This window comes from Formica exsecta, unplaced genomic scaffold (assembly GCF_003651465.1).
Source record: "Formica exsecta isolate Colony F162 unplaced genomic scaffold, ASM365146v1 scaffold333, whole genome shotgun sequence".
Classification (NCBI taxonomy): domain Eukaryota; kingdom Metazoa; phylum Arthropoda; class Insecta; order Hymenoptera; family Formicidae; genus Formica; species Formica exsecta.
In genome coordinates this window covers 711091-733347 of record NW_021850582.1, presented here as the reverse complement: position 1 = coordinate 733347, position 22257 = coordinate 711091, and the positions used below count along the sequence as shown (strand labels likewise).

Below are 22257 nucleotides of genomic sequence, written 5' to 3'. Positions count from 1 at the left end.
CGTCGGTGGGTAGAATTTTTGTTGGGGATTTGTTTTTTTTTTTTTTTTTTTTTTTTTAAGAGGAATATCACACCAACGACATCTTAGTTACCGATGAAATACTAACTAAAATAATTTCTTGATCATTAAACGAAATTGAAGAGTATTGATATTATCGACATTACATCTTGCATATTATAACGAAGAGGCAATATAGCGCGAAACAATCAGAAATAGAAAACTATCAGAATGTTTTCTAATAAAAAAATATTACAGAAATTATTTTACTCTTACAAAAATATCAATGAAATGATAAATAATTAAATCATTAATAATTACCGATTATAATTGAATATATATGTTTGATGTTACTACGGTTGTCATAGCAATAACACAAATAGAATATTTTGACAGTAATATATACTGTGACAGTTGTTGAATGTAATATAATGTAATAATGTAATGTCGAATTGTATGTGCTGTATTATATTACATAAATAATTTATTAAATCGATTTATAATAATAATAATTTTATTATGAGCTCGATTTTCGGAAGTGGCGATAAAACTGATAACATTGTTATTTTTGATGTATCGAAAAATGAAAGAAAATTGAACGACGAATTCAAAGTACTTCAACGAAAATTGAAGGCAAAGTGGAAATTTGTAGAGTAAGTGAGACTTTGCCAAAAAGAATTCTCACAGCTGCTTACATATATTCATATTAATTTCATTACATATCAATATTTTAGAAATTTTCATTAATAGTGAAAACAAATTTACACTTAAAAATGTATATATTTCAGAAACAATGAAGTGATATCGCAAGAATTATTGGCAAATGTCAAGATCCTAATATTGCCAGGACCATTAGGTAAATTTACTGAGCTTGAAATGAATTCCATTAGAACCTTTTTAAATTCTGGTGGCAATGTTCTTGTTACACTTGGAGAAGGTGGCGAAAATAAATCCAACACAAATATCAATTTTTTGCTAGAAGAATTCGGTATTATGGTAAATAATGGTACGTGAAATCTTCAAAAAGAGAAAGAGAAAGAAGTATTTCATTAAAACTTCCTATATATATATAAACTCACAATTTTTCATTTTTCTATTTCCAGATAGCGTAGCTCGCATGAGTTACAGTCAAACAATGCATCCTAAGGAATCTCTAATATGCCAAGGCTTGTCAAACAAGTCTATATTTTTAAAGGATCATGATGAGTACATGTAAGACAATGTTTTAATATTCCATATTTTTTACCAACTTTTTTAAATACATAATTGTTTCAGTGTTATGAAATTTTTGTATCCTTATGGTGCTACTTTAAATGTAGTTCAACCATCTGTCGTCGTTTTGTCCAGTGGATCAATTGCTATTCCAATGAACAGACCCATTTGTGCCTATCATTGTGTAAAAACAACTGGTGGCAAGTTGGTTGTGTTAGGTTCATCTAAAATGCTAGCAGATACTTATATAGAAAAAGAGAATAATGATGCTTTACGTGAAATGATTTTTGATTTTTTTGAGTTGGATATCACAGGGATAGTGGATCATCACACGGATGATATAGAAGTAAGTTTATTTTAATTGTATAAATTAATGTAATTTAAAGAATAAAGTTTTCTATATTAAAATTTAGAAAATCTGTAAAATGCAATTAACAAAATGTATTTTTATGTATGTATAGTTTTGGGAATACAACTTTGTGCCAGATATAACACAACAGGCAGATAATCCAAAAGTCTGCACGCAAGACTTGGATAATATCGACATTCCTCGCGAGTATACAAAGTTATTTAAGCAGCATTTTTATTCCATAAATTTGAACATGATACCAGCTTGCATAAAAGCATATGAGGCTTTGGGGGTGAAACATGAATCACTTACATTAATCCCACCTCATTTTGAGGCACCCTTACCTCCCACACAAGCATCAGTGAGCATTGCATCTTGTGCCCAATTTATCTCTATTTCTAATATATTATCACATATAATTATTATGTATATAACTTTGAACTTATCCTGTATAGGTATTTCCCCCGAGTTTTCAAGAATTATCGCCACCTGCTTTGGAACTTTTTGATCTAAATGAAGCTTTCAGTTCTGATTTTTTGAAACTCTCACAGCTTACTAACAAATATATGTCGACGAAAGATTTATCAAACGATAAGGAACTAGATCATTATATCAGAGAATTCGGAAGTATTATAATAAGGATAAACAATTTCAATACTGCTAAAGAAGTATTGAATTTCATTTTTCAGAAAATCTGCAGTTACAAAGCAACGCACGATTGAAATTATTGTACAGGAAGATATTAGAATTTATCACTGATTTTATAAGACAATCTATTAAAAGTAAATGTTTAGCGGAAGAAATTATTGCGTTTTATTTAAATTTTCTACTGTTCCATTTTTTTTTTATCTAGCAGCATTTATCGACGATGCATAGAAAATTTGAATCAATTATTATAGCTGATGACAATTTGTGACAAGTGCTGTTATATATATCAACATATTCCATATATATTTATATCATTTTTTTCTCCTTAGGTGTTTATAAGTACAGCGATCATTTATGAAAATTGAGAGATAAGTTGTAAGACTAATTAATTAAATTAGTAATTTTAGATTAATTTAGATAGTAATTTTCGGATCACTATAAATGAGAAAAGAAAATTAAAGTTGAAGTTTTTAAAATAAAATTACTTAGGAACCAGAATAGCGCGCGCTAAAAAAATCTTAGAAAGTACATTAACCCATCGGATATCGCAATACGTGTAGAATAGAGATATTCTCGTTACGTAATATGCATTGAACACTATATGCATATTAATCGCTTTCGCTGTTGTACTACATTTTGCACACATACACACGCGCGCGCTATCATTTTTATTATTAATACACACAGGCATTTTATTATCACATATATATACATATCGGGTACTGGACGCAATCGCTTTCGCTGTTACACTATATTTTGTACACGCGCGCACAGTCATTTTTATTATTATACAATAATACCACTGGCATTTTATTACGTATATACATACATATATATGTATATATATCGGACGCAATCAGATGCATGTGATTTTTCCAGATCAAATCAGCTGTTTTGCGACGTTGTCAATTCTTGCATCACCAATAATTTCTCTGCCACAATAATCATGCTGTGTGATAACATAATATAAATATATCTCATTAAATAATTCTATTATCACATATATATACATATCGGGTACTGGACGCAATCGCTTTCGCTGTTACACTATATTTTGTACACGCGCGCACAGTCATTTTTATTATTATACAATAATACCACTGGCATTTTATTACGTATATACATACATATATATGTATATATATCGGACGCAATCAGATGCATGTGATTTTTCCAGATCAAATCAGCTGTTTTGCGACATTGCCAATTCTTGCATCACTAATTTTCTCTGCCACAATAATCATGCTGTGTAATAAAATAATATAAATATATCTCATTAAATAATTCTATCATTAAAAGATAAGCATTCCGTAACTGAGTGGTTCGTGAAAGAAGCTAAATGATGTATTTCGAAAACGAGTGAGAATTTTTACTATCTATATATATAACTTTTGCGCAACGATATAATTGTTTAAACAAATCGTTAACCTCTTACAATAAAATTCTTGCAACAATTTTTATAAACTTTACGGTTATACATTGCAGGTCGGAGTTATACGATGTAATCGATGTAAAATATTTCGATGTTACATATAATACAAGAGAGAGTAATACCTTTATAAGTGCAAAAATTAAATTGCAGTGCAAATATTCTTTCATTTAAAAGGAGAATCATGGAGTCACATGAAATTAATAATGAAGCTAATAATGTAGCTTTAAATGCACATGCAGTGTTAAGATCATGTGTTTCAACAACTAATGAAGGTACATATAAATCACTGGTAGACTGCTATAGATTGCACCAAAATTAGCTAGCGGATGCTATACTTTTATTTTGAAGTATTTCAATGATTTCTGCATCTAGTGGCACTAGCACAATTTTTTTGTTGCTATGTTTGAACTATATTAATAGACTAAATTGCGTATATCAGATTACACAGGAGCTTGGCACACTGAATCGATTAATAATCTCACAAAAATGGGTCAAACTATCATAATTATGGTACAAAAAATTATGGATGATAGTAATAATAGACACTTTGAATTTAGCTGAAAGATTACGAAATCTCCAAGAAGAAAAGCACTCGAAATTAACGATTGGAGCATTCTTCGAATTTATGAGAACTGCATACCAAGTTAACGACAGTTGTGAAGGTTTGGCTACAATACTGAGTGCTAATAGTGAAATTGATTGGCAAGAATTAACAAAAATTAGTTTAGATTTAAAAACACATGAAGATAATAAAGTAACCAATAATAATTGTAATCTCAATACTCAAGAACAACAATACAAACACAATGATTCTGTACAGGAGTTATTGTTACAAACAACAAGTAGTAAAGAAGCAAATTCGTCTATATCAAATAGTACGATAAGCTCACAATCTTCTACAATCTCCTGTAATACCATTTATGAGGCATGCAATAAGGATGATTCTACACACGAATCTAATAGTGCAGAAAGTATTTCTAAATGTTTAGAAACGGGAGATAATATCAGAGAAGTAAATCAGTTGTTAGAAAGTTGTCAAACCTTCAATGAAAAGAGGAGAATTTTACAGTTTAAGGAGCATTCAGAAGAGAGTGAACATGGCTTAGCGAAAGTCATGAAGGAAAGTCTAAGAGATATTTTGCACGAAGGATTATTGGACTCTGTTTTACCATACATGCTACCAAAATCCTCCCTATCACAGCCTGTTATTAAAAAATCTACTGTTGTCACAGATGTTAAAAAAAACTCTTCATTGGGTAATGTAATTGAGAATAAAGCAACAGTCACAATTCATAAAGAACGAGATAAGGAGAAGAATAAGATATACAAGAAATCATTGGAGTAAGTGTTTTGAGTAACAATATATAATAAATATATACAAAATTGAACAAAAAAATACACTGTGCAGTAACATTTTTTTGCATAAATGTTTTATGTGTATATTATCGTTTATGGTAATATTATCATTATATTTATCATATTGTATTTCTTAGGAACGACGTGGAAATTCATGTATGCGATGAAGATAAGAATATCAAAAAAAACTTTCGATGTCCACAAAAACTTCTTATACAAAAAATGTGTTATTTTGCTGACGTCACAGCAGGGCAGAAACTTGATGAGATAGACATATCGGTACATTGTGATGTCGTTATTTTTGACTGGCTAATGAGATGGGTAAAAAAGGACATCATAAAAAAGTCTGAATGGCCAGTTCTAGAGGCGAGTAATGTCATTCCGATTATGGTATCTGCTTGCTTTTTGCAAATGGAGCCACTTTTGGAAAATTGTCTTCAATATTGCCACGACAACATGTCAGATATTTTAAAGACGTCGACGATCCTATCATGTCTAGACGATAATCTTCTCACAAGGCATGTATTTCATTATTTTCGTCGTAATTTTAATTATAGTTTTGATTATATTTTAACCATATGGCAAACAATAATAAGTAGCTATCAAAATCTTTTCTTTTCCACTATTTTATTGACATTTACGATTATTGACAGATTGGCTGAATTATTTACAAACGAGGATGTTGAAATGTTAAAAGACAAAAAAGATAAAATTCAAAGTCGTTTGTTCTGCAAATTGATCATGTCACTAGTAGAAACCACTCCGGATAATAAAAAGGGGCATTACAGTTCATTGGCTATGCTATTTAAATGTGGAAAATGCAGTAGGAATGTAATACAATCGATTTCCGATTTTGTGCCTTGCGTCCCAAGCGCAATGAAAATTGATAACAAGGGAACTGTACGCAGCAAACATGTGAGGTACATATGACATATACAGTACTTTACAATATAGATATTATTACAAAAATGGAAAACGGAAAAATGGAAAATATCTCATTATTTTAGAGATCTGACTTGGACATTGAATGATTACATCATTACCTTACGATCAGAGTTGCGCTCCTGGCGCAAAGTTTATTGGAGATTGTGGGGAGATTGCCATTTCTTGTTTTGCCAGCAGTGTAATGTGTACTTCTCAATACATCAGATCGATTGGTGCTGTTATCATCCAGAATCTGCGCAATTCTTTGTGAATGAGCAACAGAGGCCTACGCCTTTTCCTCTAGGAAGATACCCGTGCTGCAGTCAACGTGCCTATAGATTCGAAGCTTTATCTAGTCAAGGCGGATGTAGGTACAAAGTTGGTATCAACATATTATATATTTTTAGTAATTATAAATTTAAAAAAAAATTTACTTTTATATTAAATATTATTATTAATTATATAGGATCGCGTAATGTATATATACAAATATAGCTTACATAAGATTCTTATTTTTATATGCTTTTATATATTTGTTTTAGGAACATGTACCAGATATAAAGAGCGAGAAAGAATTAAATGTTTTAAATATTCTGACAGCGAATAAAGAAGTAATAACTATCGAACCGCCCCAGCTCTTTTTCCCGGAAAAGATTACACGATTGGTGACACGCGATCCGTCTCTTCGTCCAGGCAAATTAGTATGCAAGGATATAATGTGGTGGAATGGCATAGAACTCGTGCCACCGAGACCGAAACTTGGTCTGCTCGGTAAATTGTTTTCGAAGAAATTCTGTCTTCCTTCATGTCTTATAAATTATTATAATACGTACGCAAATTTTATTTCTTTCAAAAACAGGAAAAATTTGGGGAAGTTCGGGACTCCGTCGATTACTTGAAACGCAAGATTCGCAAAAGTCTTTACAGAAACTTCGTCGACAGATTTCCACAACTACAACCGATGTTTTGTCTTCCGCTTCTTCGTTTACGGACGAGGACGACGAAGACGATGGCGGAACTGTATACGAAGATAGCAGTATAGACGACGAATCGTATTATAGCGAAGAATCCAACACATTATGCACCTTAAAACCAATGAATAAAGCGAAACATAATCAGAAGTAAGAAATCGTATTAATAATATTTTTATAACGCAAAATCACTTTATGATCTTTTAGGAACAACAGTAGATGTTGGAGCGGCAATTTAAACGTAAGACATAATCAAGATAATCAGAGAGATTTTGAGGAAAGAGCCGCAGCGCAAATGATAGTTCTTCTGACAAAGAGAACGGTGATGGAGAATTTGCTGTCGAAATCTTACAGCAAGCAACAACACAATTATAAAACTAAGCAACCTATTGGTATGTTTTTCATGTACATAATTATATATTAAGTAAAAATTAAATAATATCACAGAAATAATACTTGATATCTGAAAAATAGGTGGAACATATATGAAACTAGAAGCTGAATTCCGCGAACAGTTAGCTCAATCTTGTAAATATAAGAACCTTTTAATAGGGAAGACTCGTATGAAATCAAACAAGTCTTGATTTATATATGCACAGGATTAAATAATTCATCTGATATATCTAGAATATCGTGTTGAAAAAATTAGTTTGTTGTGATTTAACATAAAGAGAAGGAAAAGACACTGCCACAATATTATAAATGCCATTGTTTAATAAATATATTTAATTTAAATACATTAGAAAATTGAAGTTTTTATAAAAAAATAAATATGCATCTTTATCATTCGTCATTATTAAAGATCCATTGTAAAATTTTATTACTGCAAAAATATATTCAATACTGTATTTATGGAATAAACATTTGCTTATCTAACAATCTAATTTGTAATTATATTGTATGTGTTCTTGATTTATTCCTGAATCTTATACCTCTTGTTTATTAATTCATATCGCTTCTATCTAATAGTTCGTTCAACTGTAGTTCTGTAAACACTACAAAAAGAAATTGATTTATTAATCTCGGTACAACTCTTTACATACATATTACTTGAACAATGTGTATATTATGTGGTGACAAGAACATTTACCTTCATTTTCAGAAGTAACAACTTTATATTCCTTAGATTCCATTAGCTGCTTCAGTTTTAATAAAACATCTTTATTAAAAATATTTGTTCCACGCCATTCTTTTGAAATAACTACTTTTTCTAAAACACGTTTAGCCTCGGAACGTTTGATAATCGTTTCATCAACTGTTCCCTTAGTGCACAGCCTATAGACAACCACAGGTTTTGTTTGCCCTATTCTATGACATCGTGCCATAGCTTGTATATCCGCTTGTGGATTCTGTAAGCGTTTAAAATTCGCGAGCGCGAATAAAATATAAAATCGAAAAGAAAAAAAAAAAAAAAAAAGAATAACACCAAAATTATTAACTCACCCAGTCACTGTCGTATATAATAACAGTATCGGCACTCGCCAAGTTTAATCCAACTCCACCAGCTCTAGTAGATATAAGAAATATAAACATATTCGGATCGTTGTTGAAAGTTTTAATATTTTCTTTTCTTTCTTCCATTTTAATTTTACCATCTAATCTTACATAATTATAATTTCGTAATGAGAGATAATCTTCAATCATATCCAAAATCATAGTCATTGTCGAAAACAACAGAACTTTATGACCCCGCGCTTTAAGTTTCGCCAGCATAGCGTCCAGCACTAAAAGCTTGCCGGAGGATCTGATCAAATCATCATCGATTTTTGGCAAACCAACTGAATCCAATGGGCAGTGAACCAAATATGGATGATTTACAATCTTCTTATACATTGGTACTAAAATATGTATATATAACAATATATGAAATATATATACAGGGTGGTCCTCGTAACGGTCGCCACGATTTTTAAGGCACTTTATATATATATAACATAAATGGAAATAATGAAATAAATGATGTTTAAAAATATGAATCAAACATATTATAATGATAACTTACTTCTATTTTGAAATTGAATACGGACAAGAAAATCCCTGTTACGCTCTGTAACATCAGTATACTGTTTCCATACTGACAAATTTTTTTGGTCTATAGGTTTCATTGCTTTCCACTCATCTGTATTAGAGCTAGTATCGAGGTCTTGTAACGAAGTACTTGGTGACATTTCATTTTCGAAATTACCATTGGCAGATCCGTATTTACTTCTCAAGAAAGCCCGTCTTTTCGGTTTTTTACCGTCTGAAGTCTGTATAATCGGATCCGGTTTCTCAATTTTGCTCAATGTTTCTAAATCATAATTTAATACTGCTTTGTAAAGATCGTGTTGTAATTCCGTGAGCGGTGCATAGACTACCAATTCCTTCTTAGGAGGAATATCCAAATGAACCTCAGCTTTTATTCGTCTTAACATAAACGGATTCAAAATTTGGCGCAACGATGATAATACATGTTTCTCCTCTTCTTGCTTCAAAAATTTTTCGGCGCCTTCCTGCTCGAGCTCTTTAACATCGAACCATGATTCAAACACAGCTAAATCATCAAAGATTTCCGGTAACAAAAAGTTTAAAAGGGACCATAGTTCAGCTAAATTATTCTGAAGTGGAGTTCCAGTCAGTATTAGCCTATTCATAGATTGCATCGTTTTCAAGGTCCTAAAAAAATTAATTTGTCATCTTAATTTTAAAACAAAAAAATAACAAAATATTTGTAATTGTCTTTAAAAAAAAAAAATTTTTTAAAAAAAAAAAAAAAAAAAAATCAAAAATAAGTTTTTAAATATTTATCATCTGAAATATTTTTTATTATTATTCTGAATTTGTATATTAATTTTAGAAATAACTTATAAATGTTGATATTTTTAATTAATTAAGCAATCAACATACTTGACTAGCATACAGTTATAATTTTTGATTCTCTGTCCCTCATCTATTATGATATATCTCCATTTTTGAGACTGAAGAAATCTACTTTCCTGTAATGGTATTTCGTAGGTAGTAATTACAACAGGTTGTGTTTTATAACCATTTGTAACATGGTGTTTATCTTTAATTTTTATACGTATAGCTTCTCTTTCGGTTCGTGTACCATAGAATAACACAACTGGTATGTCAGGAGCGAATCTCTCAAATTCCAATAGCCAATTTGGTATAGTGGAGAGAGGTGCAATTATCAAGTAAGGTCCTGTTTGTTTCTTCTCTATAAGATGACATATCAAGGCTATCACTTGTATTGTTTTCCCAAGCCCCATTTCATCGGCTAGAATCCCATTCAAGGCATTCTCATAAAGCACCTTTAACCATTCCAAACCCGCTTGCTGATAATCATATAAATCGCCACAAAAATATTTTGGTGAAGTAGCAGTGTTTTGTATAGTAGATGGTTCTGTTTCAATCTCTGAATCTGCAGACAGCAGTTCTGCTTTTATATCTTCTTGACTTAGATTTGTTTGCTTCTTTTTAGCCTGCATTTGTTTCCTGATCTGTACATAATTTGATCAAAATTATAAATCCTCTTATACTTAAATAATATTACAAATTGTGATAAAAATTTGAATTTTTTTTCATTACTTACTTCTGGAGATATATATTCTTGTATATTATAGTTTTCTACACCAAGCCTCTTTGTTTTCTTATTCGATGGTGGTACATTTTCATTATTAATAATAGGCTTCCCTCTCTTCTTAACATCCTTTCCTTTTTTAATTTTATTTACCAAAAAAGAAGAATAAAATTTACTTTTGTTCAACAAGTTCATCAATCGCTTGTATCTTTGTTCATGTATTTCACGATTATATTCTTCTTCCATAAGCCGTTTTCTTTCAACCTCAATCTCATTGTAGTGTCTTTTTCTTCCTCTTGCCTTTTCTTCTTCCAATGGTGTATTATTAAACTTGACATTACTGGTGATTGATGTATCTTATATAAGAGAAAATAAAAATATCCAATTATATTTTAAAATAAAATATACATATACAATGTTTTCTATTTATAAAATTATTGTTTGCAATCATTGTTAGCTAGGAACTATCCCAGCAGAATAAAAGTATATGTATACATACAAAAAATGAGAGCAAAAAGAAAAAAATTTTATAAATTATTTTAATTAATAAAACTAGATAAAATTCGCGATTCTTGTTCATTTAATAAATTGGACTGGAGTTCAATAATAAGTGGCAATTCTGCTCTAATCAGAGCGAGAAATGAAAAACATATACTATATTAATATTTCAGCAAAAAAAAAGCAATGTCAACTTGTTGCTAAAAGCACGTTTCTCTCAAAAGTTTCAAGCAAAGGTTATTTTAAAAAATGCCATATATTTATGAATATATTGTACACAATGTTCGCATTTTCTGTATCGATAAATAAAATAAATTTACCTGCGAAGGAAGTTGAAGAACTTCCAGGATCAATCATATTTAAATTATCGTCAACAGAAAGATCGACTTCCATTATTGTAATGATATGAGATAATTAAAGATCAGTTTCTCCTTTAAAGTAAAACAAAACTTTGTTCGAAATGTTAAGAACGGTTAACAAGAACAGCGGTTGCACGCGTGATTGAAAGCGTGAGCGTGAGCGGATTGTACAAACACAAAAGACAGTTGTACGATAAATTGCCGCCAATAATATATAAGAAAAAAATGGATGCCTAGTTTTTTATTGTTTTCATATTGGCAATTGTTTCTACCATAGATTTATTACTTATAGGCTGGGGTCAGGAAGACGCTAGAAATGCTTCGAAGCGTTTGATTGACCAATCAGAACAAAAAGAGTAAAAATCTATTTATTCTGATTGGTTAATGTAATGCTTCGAAGCATTTCTAGTGTCTTCTCGACCGCATCCATAGTTGCGGTTGGGAAGACGCTACAGATGTTTCGAAGTAATGCATTAACCAATCAAAATAAAGAAATCTTTAATCCTTTTATTCTGATTGGTCAATCAAACACTTCGAAGCATCTCTAGTGTTTTTCTGACCGCAACCTATAGCTATAAGGAATTCGTATCAAACCATAGATCTTATATACGCGATCTATACAATCTATAATTAAATCGAGAAAATCTATAAATTTATAATTATTTTAATATATTATCATGCATCACATTGTTTTTATTATTAATACATATTTTTTTTAAAGAAATTTATATTTTTTAATAATCCTTTCTCTCTCTCTGCAGTTAATATAGTAAATATTAATTTAATTACATATACACACAATTGTAATTAATCAATCAATTATTCACGAACGAAAAGAAAAGCTAAAGAGAATAGATAAGATGTATTTTTTTTAAATAAGAGTATGAGAAAATAATTATATAAAATAAAGAGGCACGACAATAATAAAATTATATTTGTATACATATGTGCATAAATTAATATTTATATAAATAGAAATGATATGTAATATTTTATACATAATATATGCGCGTAAATTCGTAAAACATTGATGCGTTAATTAACGGTAATCGCTGAGCCTAACTGTCGCATCAATTTGTAACATTCCTGAAGACGTTTCCTGTCCCCTATTCGCTCAAGCGTTTTGGCGGCTTCCGCGAGCATACCGGCACGTTCTCCCGGCGAAGCTAACAGTAGCGTTGGCAGATGTCTGCATGCTAAACATAACGCGAAGGCATGCTCCCGTTCGCCATTGTTCTGCTCCTGTGATCGATCCTTGCCGCATATGATCGAGGAACGCGAGTTTCTGTGATGCAGACTCCGATCCAGCAAAATCTGAGTCTTTACCGGTGTCGCCCCAGCCATAATGCGTGCTGTAGCTTCATACAGAAACACTCGTGCCAATACAGACTGAAAAATAGATAATATTTTCTATATGTATCTTAGATATGTATAACAAATTTTATTTTCTTATAACATTATATCAATTTCATTGAAAACAAACATATATGAAGAGTTTACACTTACTGGGATATGTTGACACAATTGTCTCAGGCATGCCAAGTCACGTTGGAATCCTGCAAGAGATATATTCGCGACAGATTTTTCCAACTCTGCATCTTGACTCAAGTCTTGCCACAGTGTTGTGCGTATTTCGAGAAGCCAGTCACAGATCCATAATTGAGTAAGCTGAAAAGAGAAAGCATAACAGAGATTAGCATAGGGCAGTCTTATTATAAAAATACATTCACAGACACACACACACATTATATCAATTTCATTGAAAACAAACATGTATGAAGAGTTTACACTTACTGGAATATGTTGACACAATTGTCTCAGGCATGCCAAGTCACGTTGGAATCCTGCAAGAGATATATTCGCGACAGATTTTTCCAACTCTGCATCTTGACTCAAGTCTTGCCACAGTGTTGTGCGTATTTCGAGAAGCCAGTCACAGATCCATAATTGAGTAAGCTGAAAAGAGAAAGCATAACAGAGATTAGCATAGGGCAGAGTCTTATTATAAAAATACATTCACAGACACACACACACACATATGAATCACAGGTAGATATAAAACTATTGTACATGGTGCTGCAACCTGCCACAGGAGTTGCACTGCAGGAGTATTGCATAGTTATATTTCATGCAATGCAACTACAATGCACTCTTGTAACAGGTAAACGATAGCACAGGTTATACTTGAAAAAAAAAGTAATAACCTTTAAAAGAAATATAACTATTTTAAATATCTCTAATATTCAATCAATGATGAAACTCTCGAAATATTCGCAATCACTTCTGCATAAGAATATATATTGATCTCTTTTAAACAAAAATGCATAGCCAATATTAATATAATTGTTTTTCTATACATTCTTTTACACAAAGCGCAAGACATCCGCAAATGTAGAGTTTCGTGACCAATAATTCTGCAATTGCATTTAATTTTGCTATTTCAACTTGAAATAGACTAATATCACACATTTAATACTGTCGGTAGAGCAATTATTCGTGAATTAAAATCTGTCACAATTAATTTGATAATTTACCAAGACTTGCTGCGATGATTGCTCCTTGCAATGATAGTACACCATAGACTGTTCGAGCAGTAATCCTGCCTGATCAATGAAACGCATAGAAGCCATCTTTGTAGAATGTTTTGCTGCTTGCAGAACATTGAGTACAGCATGTGGTAATGGACTGCTGCTGCTATTATCGCTGATTTGGAAATTTCTTTCATAAGGAAATTTATTCTCCACGATATTCCATGCCTTTGAATCTTCCTCTCCTAATCTCCAACTCGCGGTGGCGCAAATCACTGCCCCCCACCATAATCCAATCTCATCTTCGCACGCTACAAAAATAATAAAAAAGAAGAAATAATATACAAATTAATAACATGCTGAAAAAAAATAGTTCATCTTTATCCCCTATCAAATTTTTAATTTAAAAAGTATCAACTTTATACATATATATATAAATACAACAAAAATATATCATTTATACATATAAGATTTTTAAACATTTTAAATAATATTCTCTCGTACTTGCTACACTGATTTTGTCAATAGATGGGAAACAGGCGTCCACTTCTGCAGAAGCCATGATGATTCGTCCCAATTCGAGTACGGTGGACGCGTGACACTCTCCGACCGTACCGGTCAATAAACGCAAGCACTGCTCGATTAGATGATTTCTGTAGGCGCGAGCTGCGTACGATAGCGGGTCCGCTCGACTGCTTTGCGATGTGAACTCGCTATCGGACTGTTTCTTGTATCGCCACTTTTGGGATGCCAAGAATCTCGCACCTTCATCAGTCATGATCCACTTTAATTTCGGAGGAACGGCACATGAGGACAACAAGACGCGCGCCTTGCCCAGATAATATTTGTGTATGTATGGGAAGAGAGATTGTTTCAAGCATAACGCGGCGTTCACATATATTTCCGCCAGTAGTGGCTTCGGCATACTCTCGCCGGCGACCTCAGCGTAATTGACGGCGCATAAAGCGAGATACAGTGTCGAATCTTGCGTACCCTCGGACAGACGAAGGCAGAGCATGTGTTGGTAGACAACTGCTATTTCTACGGACATCTCCGCCTGTTCCCGTTCCGATTTCTCCGAGAACCACTTGCCGATCAGCGTGATCCATCTTCCCAGCCATAATTTATGAAGAATTTGCCTCACTATTTGCCACGTGGTCGCGAGATAAATTTCTGTGCGCGATAACGGAAAGGATCGACCAAAGTATTGCAACCATTGATGTAAATCTCGATACGCCTGATTGTACTCATGTTTGGATATATTAAATTCGGCCTGACGTCTCCAACGACGTAGTTCAAGGAAGATCTTGCTACCGGTAGGAAAAACGGGATCACCGTACAGCAACAGTCTACAGAAACCACCCGCCAGAAGTATCAAATTGATGAACCAGATAATAACATTGCTCCATAGCTGTTTGTCTGATTCTGGTTGATCTGGTAATCAAAAAAGAAGAAATATCAGCGATAATGAATTCATTAAAGTAAAATAAAATATAATCTTTACCTTGATAATTGAGTATCGTCCGTCCGTCCAATCTCGTGTTTAAATAATCATAATTGAATTTTCCGACATTGTTCATGAGAATACCAAGAGGATTGAATGCTAAGAAGAGTAGCATAAATCCGCATAACGTCAATCGGGTGTGATCTCTCATGCCTCCAGAACTGGACACGGAATGAAGATTCTGTAGAATATCCGAATCATCTTTTACCGACGACGGAGAAGGCGGTGACATCGGTGCGGGTGCAGGTGACAAAGACGGCTCGCTGGAATCTGAACGCGGAGGTGTAAGTTCCCCGCACACCAACAGATCGCGAAGATTTTGTCGTTGAGCGGCCATTTTCAGCGACATATTCTCGGCTTTTAACTTTGCGTTCGTGTTTTGCAAATATCTACAATTGTACAGGAAAAATAATTAGAAAGTTCATCATCAATATACGAGTAAGATAAAATTAATTATCCTTTCCTGATGTAGTCGATAGTTTTCCGTAAAATCGCTGACTTGTTTAATTTGGCATCGATGCCAACTATAATGTTCTTCAATTCAATTATTTTATCGTTGATCGATGTCCTATAACGTCGCTCAATAGCATTGTGAGCGCTGCGTTTCACTTCTCTCACTCTTGGTACACCTACATGTGTAGTTGTGTTTAGACGATTAATTTGTACTTTGTCAGTGTCCAGTACTACAGGAATCCCTTGAATAGAACACAATTAAATATATATCGATGCATTGTATAACTATATATATTTTTCGTATCTTTGTATAATAATAATTATTTATGTTTAAGCTAGATTATAAATATTTTGAAAATAAGTTTATCTAGTTTTACTTACCAGTAGTTAAGACTGCTCCATTTGCAGTATTTACAAGAGTATGTATCTGATGTGGAACAGGAGTCGATGTAATGGTCTGTCCATTTTTAGAATACACAAGAGATTCTGATTTTATCAATTTAGCTGGTAGAAGTAGCTGCCGTTGTTGGGCAACCGGGGCCAATGTTACAACATTTGGAGATTGAACATTAAAATTCACATTTTGTGGTATCGCATATTGTGAGCTAAACACTGTAGGTGTTGTTGAAGCCACTGATATTCTCTGTGGTCTATTTTGCGGTATTGATGTAATATCTTGCTGCATATAAGCAACAGGTTGATTACTATCCGTCACTGCTTGTTGCGTTACTATAACATTTGTACTTGGTGATTCGAGGATAGCTGGGTCTTTGAAATCTTTAAAATCCTTAAACTCATCATTGTTGATATTTAAGAAATCAAATGTATTTCCATCCACTGGTATAGGATCTTCCAACTCAGAAAGTAGAGCCTCATCGCTAAAAAGCTCATTTTTCAATAACTCATTCTCGCAATTTGTTAAAAGATCTGCAATATATTAACAGATAATTATCATAACCAGGCAATATGATAAAATATTTGTAAATATTTAATACTAAAAGCCAGTTTTTTTGTTATTAATTATATATTGTCAATCTTTTTAGTTTTAATTGCTTTTATATATATATATATATATAATAAAGTAAAAAATATATATTAAATATACATCAATTATGATAATATAAAATATAAAAAACTATATTTCTAAAGCACTATTTTTGAGTGAATAAATTTAAATAGTATACATATAATACAAGTTTATAGAACACAAATAATTGTTAATTAAAAATCAATTATTTTATATCATTTTTTGTTATTTTTGTATAGCTGCATACAGTATTATAACAGATAAAGTACAAATGATGCATGTAACAGCCAGGCAAAATAATACCTGCCTAATAAAATAATAAATGTTACAAAACTTTTCTCGTTAGTCTTGTATATCTCTGGGATCTTAACAAAAAATGCTCAACGAGAAAATATATTGCTGACGATACCTACCATCGATGCCAGTGACTTCATTCAAATTGAAGCTGTCATTCGATTGGAAATTGGAGAAATCATTGTCTCGGGCCGGCGCCCATCCGCCTGGGTCTGCCATTGTACCCTGCGTCGTCAGATTTTTAAATATTTTGTCTCACATCGAATAAATCCAAGAACGATAGATAGCTCGTGCGAGCGCAACACCGATATGTCAAACGCAATAACTAAAAAAATTATAAACGATCGTATGATCATCATGTGGCCAATCCAAGCGCCGCTACAGATCGGATGATGTTGCGTCATCGCGCGCGATACTAAACTCGTAAAATCGACGCCTCTGGCATTTTGTTGACAGGATTGAAAATACAAGAATCCGTTCAATTTGTCAATTTTAAAAAAAAATGACAATAATGTCGTTCATTTTTCCAGTGCTGTTTGTCAGTTTTGTCTAATAGCGGGGCGAAAGAAGTGATGTGATAAATACAATAGGTGATCCAAAATTTTTTTTCTTTTTCTCTCCACATTGGAAGGAGAAAGATAAGCTCTGAACTAGTGCAGTCAGTTCAGTTATAAAGAACAGACCTATGCGCTCAAGTATAATCATAGACTATGATTCTTCAAGAACGTATGCGAGACACGGATTTTTTATCGATATCTCGTTGCGAGATATTGATTCCGGCTTATCGAAAATCGAAACATATATCGCATATCTCATCGTATCTCTCAAGTCTCTTCTTTCGTGGCGACGTCAGGACGTGAGTTTTCTATGTAAGTTTTTGTCAATATTTCAAGATTCTTTAAGATTTGGACCAAATTAAAATATAATTTCTCGCTATACGTCGAAAATAAGTATATATTCTCGTTTACTGATATACGGCAACCTCACCAACTTGGCCGGAAAATGCAAAAAGTCAAATTTCATTTAATTGCTTTTACACGCAAGCCACGTGCATATTTTGCGTTGTATGTTACGCTTTGCATGCAAAGATTCTTCGAATAACGGCAAAAAAAAATACAATTAAGATTGTAATTAAGAATCTGATATCACACGAAACTTGAAACGTAACGTTACGTTCGTTTTATTCATCTGAAAAATTTCAAAAACATTTAGGTTAAGTTCTGTATAAGAAATCCTTTAACAGTTATGTACAATTTTTTTCTGTTACAGATTGACACATTGCCATGACTAACTCGAAAGGTTACAGACGTGGCACGAGGGACTTGTTCTCCCGCAAGTTCCGTAAACATGGAACCATTCCCTTATCCACGTATATGAAAACGTACAAAGTCGGCGATATTGTCGATATTAAGGGAAACGGTGCTGTACAAAAGGGTATGCCGTATAAAGTCTATCACGGCAAAACCGGTCGCGTGTTCAACGTGACTGCGCACGCCCTGGGAGTCATCGTGAACAAGAGAGTGCGTGGACGTATCATTGCCAAGAGGATCAATGTTCGCATCGAACATCTGAGCCATTCAAAGTGCAGAGATGACTTCCTCAAGCGCGTCAAAGAGAACGAGAGACTCAGGAAAGAGGCAAAGGAGAAAAATGTTCGCGTTCAGCTCAAACGACAGCCGGCCGAACCATCTAAAGCACATATTGTGTCGGGACGTGAAGCGCCCATCTTACTCGCACCAGTTCCATATGAATTTATTGCTTAAAATATTGAATAAACTATAAAATTTTCAAAATAGAAATCTAATCTATTATTCTTATATTACCATCACATAACATTGCTTAAAAAGAGTTTGAATAATTAATGCTCTGTCTTTGAAGAACAAATATCATGTATGAAATATTAATATGCTGCTTTTAAATCTGATTGCTTATTTCAATCTCAGACTATAAATATATCATTGCGCATAATGCGTAACAAATGAAATTGATGTTCTGATAACAATATTTTTATTCTCAGTCATATTTTCTTTACATTTGTATAGAATCTGATAGTGCTTCCAACGTTTCTCCCTATATCTGGACACATAAGTTATTGTAATAATGTAAATTATTCATTCTCTTCCAAAGATGGACTAGCTTTCGGACATACATTATAAATAAATATATAAAGTATTACACATAAACTGCTCCCAATTTTTCTGAAATAATCAATATAGTTTATACAAACCAAAAATTTTCTATAAAATTTAGATAGATTATGAAATTCTATGTCGCGTCTCTCCTTATTTATATTCTAGGAGCCAAACCATAATCAAACAATCATATATCATTCTCATAAATAATCTAACATACCATTAGAACATTCATATTCACCGCGCACTTTGTTACAATACGAAAATTAGCAGGAGTATGCTTAACTTCACAATTGCTATTTATATTAAACTTTAACTACAATCACGCGATTGATAGAACAGAATATAACCAGTTTCAGAGCTCTTTTGAATATCTGATGTAAGTCCATAAAAATCTTCTATAGTTGATGCATCAATTTTCTGTAAGTATAAGGATGTCTAATTTTTTTGTTCTAAATGTATTTTGATAATGTCTAATTACATAAGACACATTAAAAATTAAAAAACTTACATCGACCATATCATCATCAAAGAGCAACCAGAATCCATGGCTTTTAACTATAGAAATGTAATGCCCTCGGTTAGGCCCACTTCCACAATGTATCACAACTGCCACCAAATCATACAAACGATCTGGGTTTACAGCATCATCACTCTGCAATTAAAACAATTACATATTGCTATTAAACATGAAATAATTATATATTATTGTCTTTAAGAGAAAGACTTTACAAGAATTTTTAATATTTCTGAATATCTTTGTGACTATTATATTACATACACATGTATGTATGCAATAATCATATATATTACTAAGATTTGGATTTTAAGATATTTTATAAAACAAAAAACTTACAGTATTGAAAAGTCTGAGTTCCAATGGAAAAACTACCCTGTGAGATACTTTTATGTGACGATTATACTGTTCCACATATTTAAATCTCTTTAGATGCAATGCTAGGATCATAGGTAGTTTCTTGACTCTCATTCGTTTCTGTAAATCAAAACAATCATTTCTGATAAATAATTTATTCAAAAGGCGATAACGAATAGAATACTGTATTGTTAATACCTGAGCTTCCTGATAACTACTGCAGTGATCACATTTGAATTTGTTGTCGCTACATAGGGTCTCTGTATTGGAGAAACATCGGAGGCAGTGCGTGATCGAAGTGTTTTGATCTACATCAACTTGTAGATCAAAGAAGTCCTCGTCTTTGCTAGAAACAGTCTCACAGTTAAGGCAGCGTGTTTCCGAGGTCAATATTCCTTGGAATATCTCGTGAACCCACGTAGGTTCCGGTGGCGAACCAGCAGCATCTCCTGCCCCACACTTTCCTCCGGCCGGCTTGTTCTGAGTTCTCTCCGCTAATACACAAAATAATAATCATAAGTAAGATGCACTATAAATGCCACTAAAAAAACAAAATGCTTACCTAGAATAATTTCATTTATATGATTTATGAGAAAGTTTAAGAACTCGTGCGCATCTTGTTGCATGTAATTATCAAATTCCTCTGAAAAGAGATGTTAGAGTTACAACATTTACTATAAAATACAAATTTATCCATAATAATGCTGTATACTGACCTTTCTCTTTTCTCAATCTGGCAATAAACTTTTTTGGTGCTATAGAACCTACTTTTTTCTTTTGTGTTGCAATACTGTAAAACAGGTCTGCTAGGCATGTTAATAGTGTCTCTTTAGTTCGCTTATTTCTAGCTTTGTATTCTAAAACTTTTTCTCTAAACGGACGACAAAAATATAAAGCTTGCAATACTGAGTTACTGTAACAAGTGTTGCCAAACTGCAAGAATATATTTTATTATGTTGAATAGAGCTTATAATATAAATTAAATAGGCTTATAAGTCTTTAATTTTCGAATATTACATATATAGTTTCATTAGATAAAATGTTTTACTTACATTGACTAAACCAAAATAATGTTCGTTGGGTGGAAACTGATCAGAGCCAATATCTCTTTCTAATTGTGAGATGTTTGCACCCTAAAATTGTAGATAAAGATAATATATTATTTATTATTTGTAACACATATATAATATTATTACAATATTAAATTTTCATTAGAATAATTTCTTGTACAATATATATATATATAAACAACAAAATATAATAATAAAATACAACTTTGTGAAATGCGACAACATATAAAATTACGATATATGTATATCAATATAATGCAGCTCGTTGAAGAAAATCTTGTAGAAATAATTATAATTAAATATATAAACATTAACATGTAATTCACTAATTTCTCGATGTATCTTTATTTTTATGTTAAGGCATATAAAATAATACAATATATACGTTTTTGATATGCACATTGATCGTGACATCGGTCGTAAAAAGATGTACGATTGCAGGGATGTGCACACGTATAGGAACTGATAATAAGTGTTTAAAGTTATCGAACAGATTCGTATATCTTTGTTTTCAGAGATTATTTTTCCAGACATCATTTTTCAAGGCTCCGTATATGTGTGAATATAAATGTGTATGTGTGATGGAATACTTACCATTTTATGATACAGTAACTCGAGCGTGACACTGACAAGCACTTAGCACGGACTTGAGCAGCGGCATAAACTCCATCGTATATCGACGGATCCAGAATCTTTTCTTTAGCTAGAGCATTTCCATAGGGATGAGATATCGTCGCGACACCGCAGTGTAACACAGCGCTATCCTGGTTCCCCGCGTTCCACGTGTCGGCCGTGGAAAAACGTCGTCGCGCGACTATTTCAGACTATTTTGACGATTCGACGACGAAAGATCCAGCTGATCGTGCGAGGTTCGCACTCCGCGCTTTCGTTCTCGCGATACGACGAATTAGCCGAAACGGACTTATCCCGTCGTCGCACCTCGCACCTCTCTCCGCAAACTTTTCAGCAGTCAAAACGCACCACCCTCACCTACCCCTACCCTTTGCTCTCTGTCTGATTATATCATAGAGTTCTCGAATGAGCTAGATATGCCCGTGTTCATTAAC

At 32.7% G+C, this 22257-nt stretch overlaps 5 protein-coding genes across 6 annotated transcripts; 3 read left to right on the top strand and 2 right to left on the bottom strand.

Annotated features, from left to right (window-relative positions):
• The first annotated feature begins 115 nt into the window (after nucleotides 1–115).
• LOC115238406 (intraflagellar transport protein 52 homolog) lies at nucleotides 116–2351 on the top strand. The gene is made up of 6 exons (XM_029812190.1): nucleotides 116–650; nucleotides 786–1003; nucleotides 1101–1209; nucleotides 1273–1555; nucleotides 1671–1919; nucleotides 2014–2351. Exons 1-6 carry the CDS (start codon nucleotides 517–519, stop codon nucleotides 2278–2280), a joined length of 1260 nt encoding a protein of 419 aa, XP_029668050.1. The 5' UTR covers nucleotides 116–516; the 3' UTR covers nucleotides 2281–2351.
• Nucleotides 2352–3208: 857 nt separating this feature from the next.
• On the top strand, nucleotides 3209–7769 carry LOC115238405 (uncharacterized protein KIAA1841 homolog). Of its 2 annotated transcripts, XM_029812188.1 has the most exons (10): nucleotides 3209–3565; nucleotides 3692–3910; nucleotides 4196–4979; nucleotides 5132–5512; nucleotides 5648–5914; nucleotides 6002–6296; nucleotides 6461–6689; nucleotides 6778–7039; nucleotides 7097–7281; nucleotides 7364–7769. In XM_029812188.1, exons 2-10 carry the CDS (start codon nucleotides 3820–3822, stop codon nucleotides 7471–7473), a joined length of 2604 nt encoding a protein of 867 aa, XP_029668048.1. In that variant the 5' UTR covers nucleotides 3209–3565; nucleotides 3692–3819; the 3' UTR covers nucleotides 7474–7769. The 2 variants fall into 2 exon arrangements, with proteins under 2 accessions (XP_029668048.1, XP_029668049.1); XM_029812189.1 differs by lacking the exon at nucleotides 3209–3565 and having other exon boundaries at nucleotides 3769–3910; nucleotides 4078–4979.
• Nucleotides 7596–17697, bottom strand: LOC115238336 (sterol regulatory element-binding protein 2-like). The gene is made up of 14 exons (XM_029812061.1): nucleotides 17234–17697; nucleotides 16175–16720; nucleotides 15804–16035; nucleotides 15341–15729; nucleotides 14341–15270; nucleotides 13843–14147; nucleotides 13103–13264; nucleotides 12346–12697; nucleotides 10464–10807; nucleotides 9776–10371; nucleotides 8892–9544; nucleotides 8333–8727; nucleotides 7980–8238; nucleotides 7596–7884 (listed from the first exon to the last, which is right to left on the bottom strand). The coding sequence occupies exons 1-14, from the start codon at nucleotides 17331–17333 to the stop codon at nucleotides 7832–7834; spliced, it is 5316 nt and encodes a 1771-aa protein (XP_029667921.1). The 5' UTR covers nucleotides 17334–17697; the 3' UTR covers nucleotides 7596–7831.
• Nucleotides 17698–17852: 155 nt separating this feature from the next.
• On the top strand, nucleotides 17853–19098 carry LOC115238408 (60S ribosomal protein L21). Its single transcript, XM_029812192.1, has 2 exons — nucleotides 17853–17983; nucleotides 18384–19098. The coding sequence occupies exon 2, from the start codon at nucleotides 18398–18400 to the stop codon at nucleotides 18875–18877; it is 480 nt and encodes a 159-aa protein (XP_029668052.1). The 5' UTR covers nucleotides 17853–17983; nucleotides 18384–18397; the 3' UTR covers nucleotides 18878–19098.
• A 9-nt stretch (nucleotides 19099–19107) lies between these two features.
• On the bottom strand, nucleotides 19108–22198 carry LOC115238407 (ubiquitin carboxyl-terminal hydrolase 46). Its single transcript, XM_029812191.1, has 8 exons — nucleotides 21785–22198; nucleotides 21173–21253; nucleotides 20837–21053; nucleotides 20683–20763; nucleotides 20319–20614; nucleotides 20103–20240; nucleotides 19758–19901; nucleotides 19108–19666 (listed from the first exon to the last, which is right to left on the bottom strand). The coding sequence occupies exons 1-8, from the start codon at nucleotides 21785–21787 to the stop codon at nucleotides 19559–19561; spliced, it is 1068 nt and encodes a 355-aa protein (XP_029668051.1). The 5' UTR covers nucleotides 21788–22198; the 3' UTR covers nucleotides 19108–19558.
• Between the last annotated feature and the right edge of the window lie 59 nt (nucleotides 22199–22257).

What these genes read in the sequence shown, in the direction of transcription:
- LOC115238406 (XM_029812190.1), top strand. Translation starts at nt 517, where the DNA reads ATGAGCTCGATTTTCGGAAGTGGCGATAAAACTGATAACATTGTTATT. An exon ending in GCAAAGTGGAAATTTGTAGA is followed by an intron (nt 651 to 785) that starts GTAAGTGAGACT and finishes TATATATTTCAG; the next exon opens with AAACAATGAAGTGATATCGC. An exon ending in ATCACACGGATGATATAGAA is followed by an intron (nt 1,556 to 1,670) that starts GTAAGTTTATTT and finishes ATGTATGTATAG; the next exon opens with TTTTGGGAATACAACTTTGT.
- LOC115238405 (XM_029812188.1), top strand. Translation starts at nt 3,820, where the DNA reads ATGGAGTCACATGAAATTAATAATGAAGCTAATAATGTAGCTTTAAAT. An exon ending in GACGATAATCTTCTCACAAG is followed by an intron (nt 5,513 to 5,647) that starts GCATGTATTTCA and finishes GATTATTGACAG; the next exon opens with ATTGGCTGAATTATTTACAA. An exon ending in AAGGCGGATGTAGGTACAAA is followed by an intron (nt 6,297 to 6,460) that starts GTTGGTATCAAC and finishes TATTTGTTTTAG; the next exon opens with GAACATGTACCAGATATAAA.
- LOC115238336 (XM_029812061.1), bottom strand. Translation starts at nt 17,333, where the DNA reads ATGGCAGACCCAGGCGGATGGGCGCCGGCCCGAGACAATGATTTCTCC. An exon ending in AATTGTGTCAACATATTCCA is followed by an intron (nt 12,698 to 13,102) that starts GTAAGTGTAAAC and finishes TCTATTTTTCAG; the next exon opens with TCTGTATTGGCACGAGTGTT. An exon ending in TTATATACGACAGTGACTGG is followed by an intron (nt 8,239 to 8,332) that starts GTGAGTTAATAA and finishes AAACGCTTACAG; the next exon opens with AATCCACAAGCGGATATACA.
- LOC115238408 (XM_029812192.1), top strand. Translation starts at nt 18,398, where the DNA reads ATGACTAACTCGAAAGGTTACAGACGTGGCACGAGGGACTTGTTCTCC.
- LOC115238407 (XM_029812191.1), bottom strand. An exon ending in ATTATTTTGGTTTAGTCAAT is followed by an intron (nt 21,054 to 21,172) that starts GTAAGTAAAACA and finishes ATATTCTTGCAG; the next exon opens with TTTGGCAACACTTGTTACAG. An exon ending in GTAGTTATCAGGAAGCTCAG is followed by an intron (nt 20,241 to 20,318) that starts GTATTAACAATA and finishes TTTGATTTACAG; the next exon opens with AAACGAATGAGAGTCAAGAA.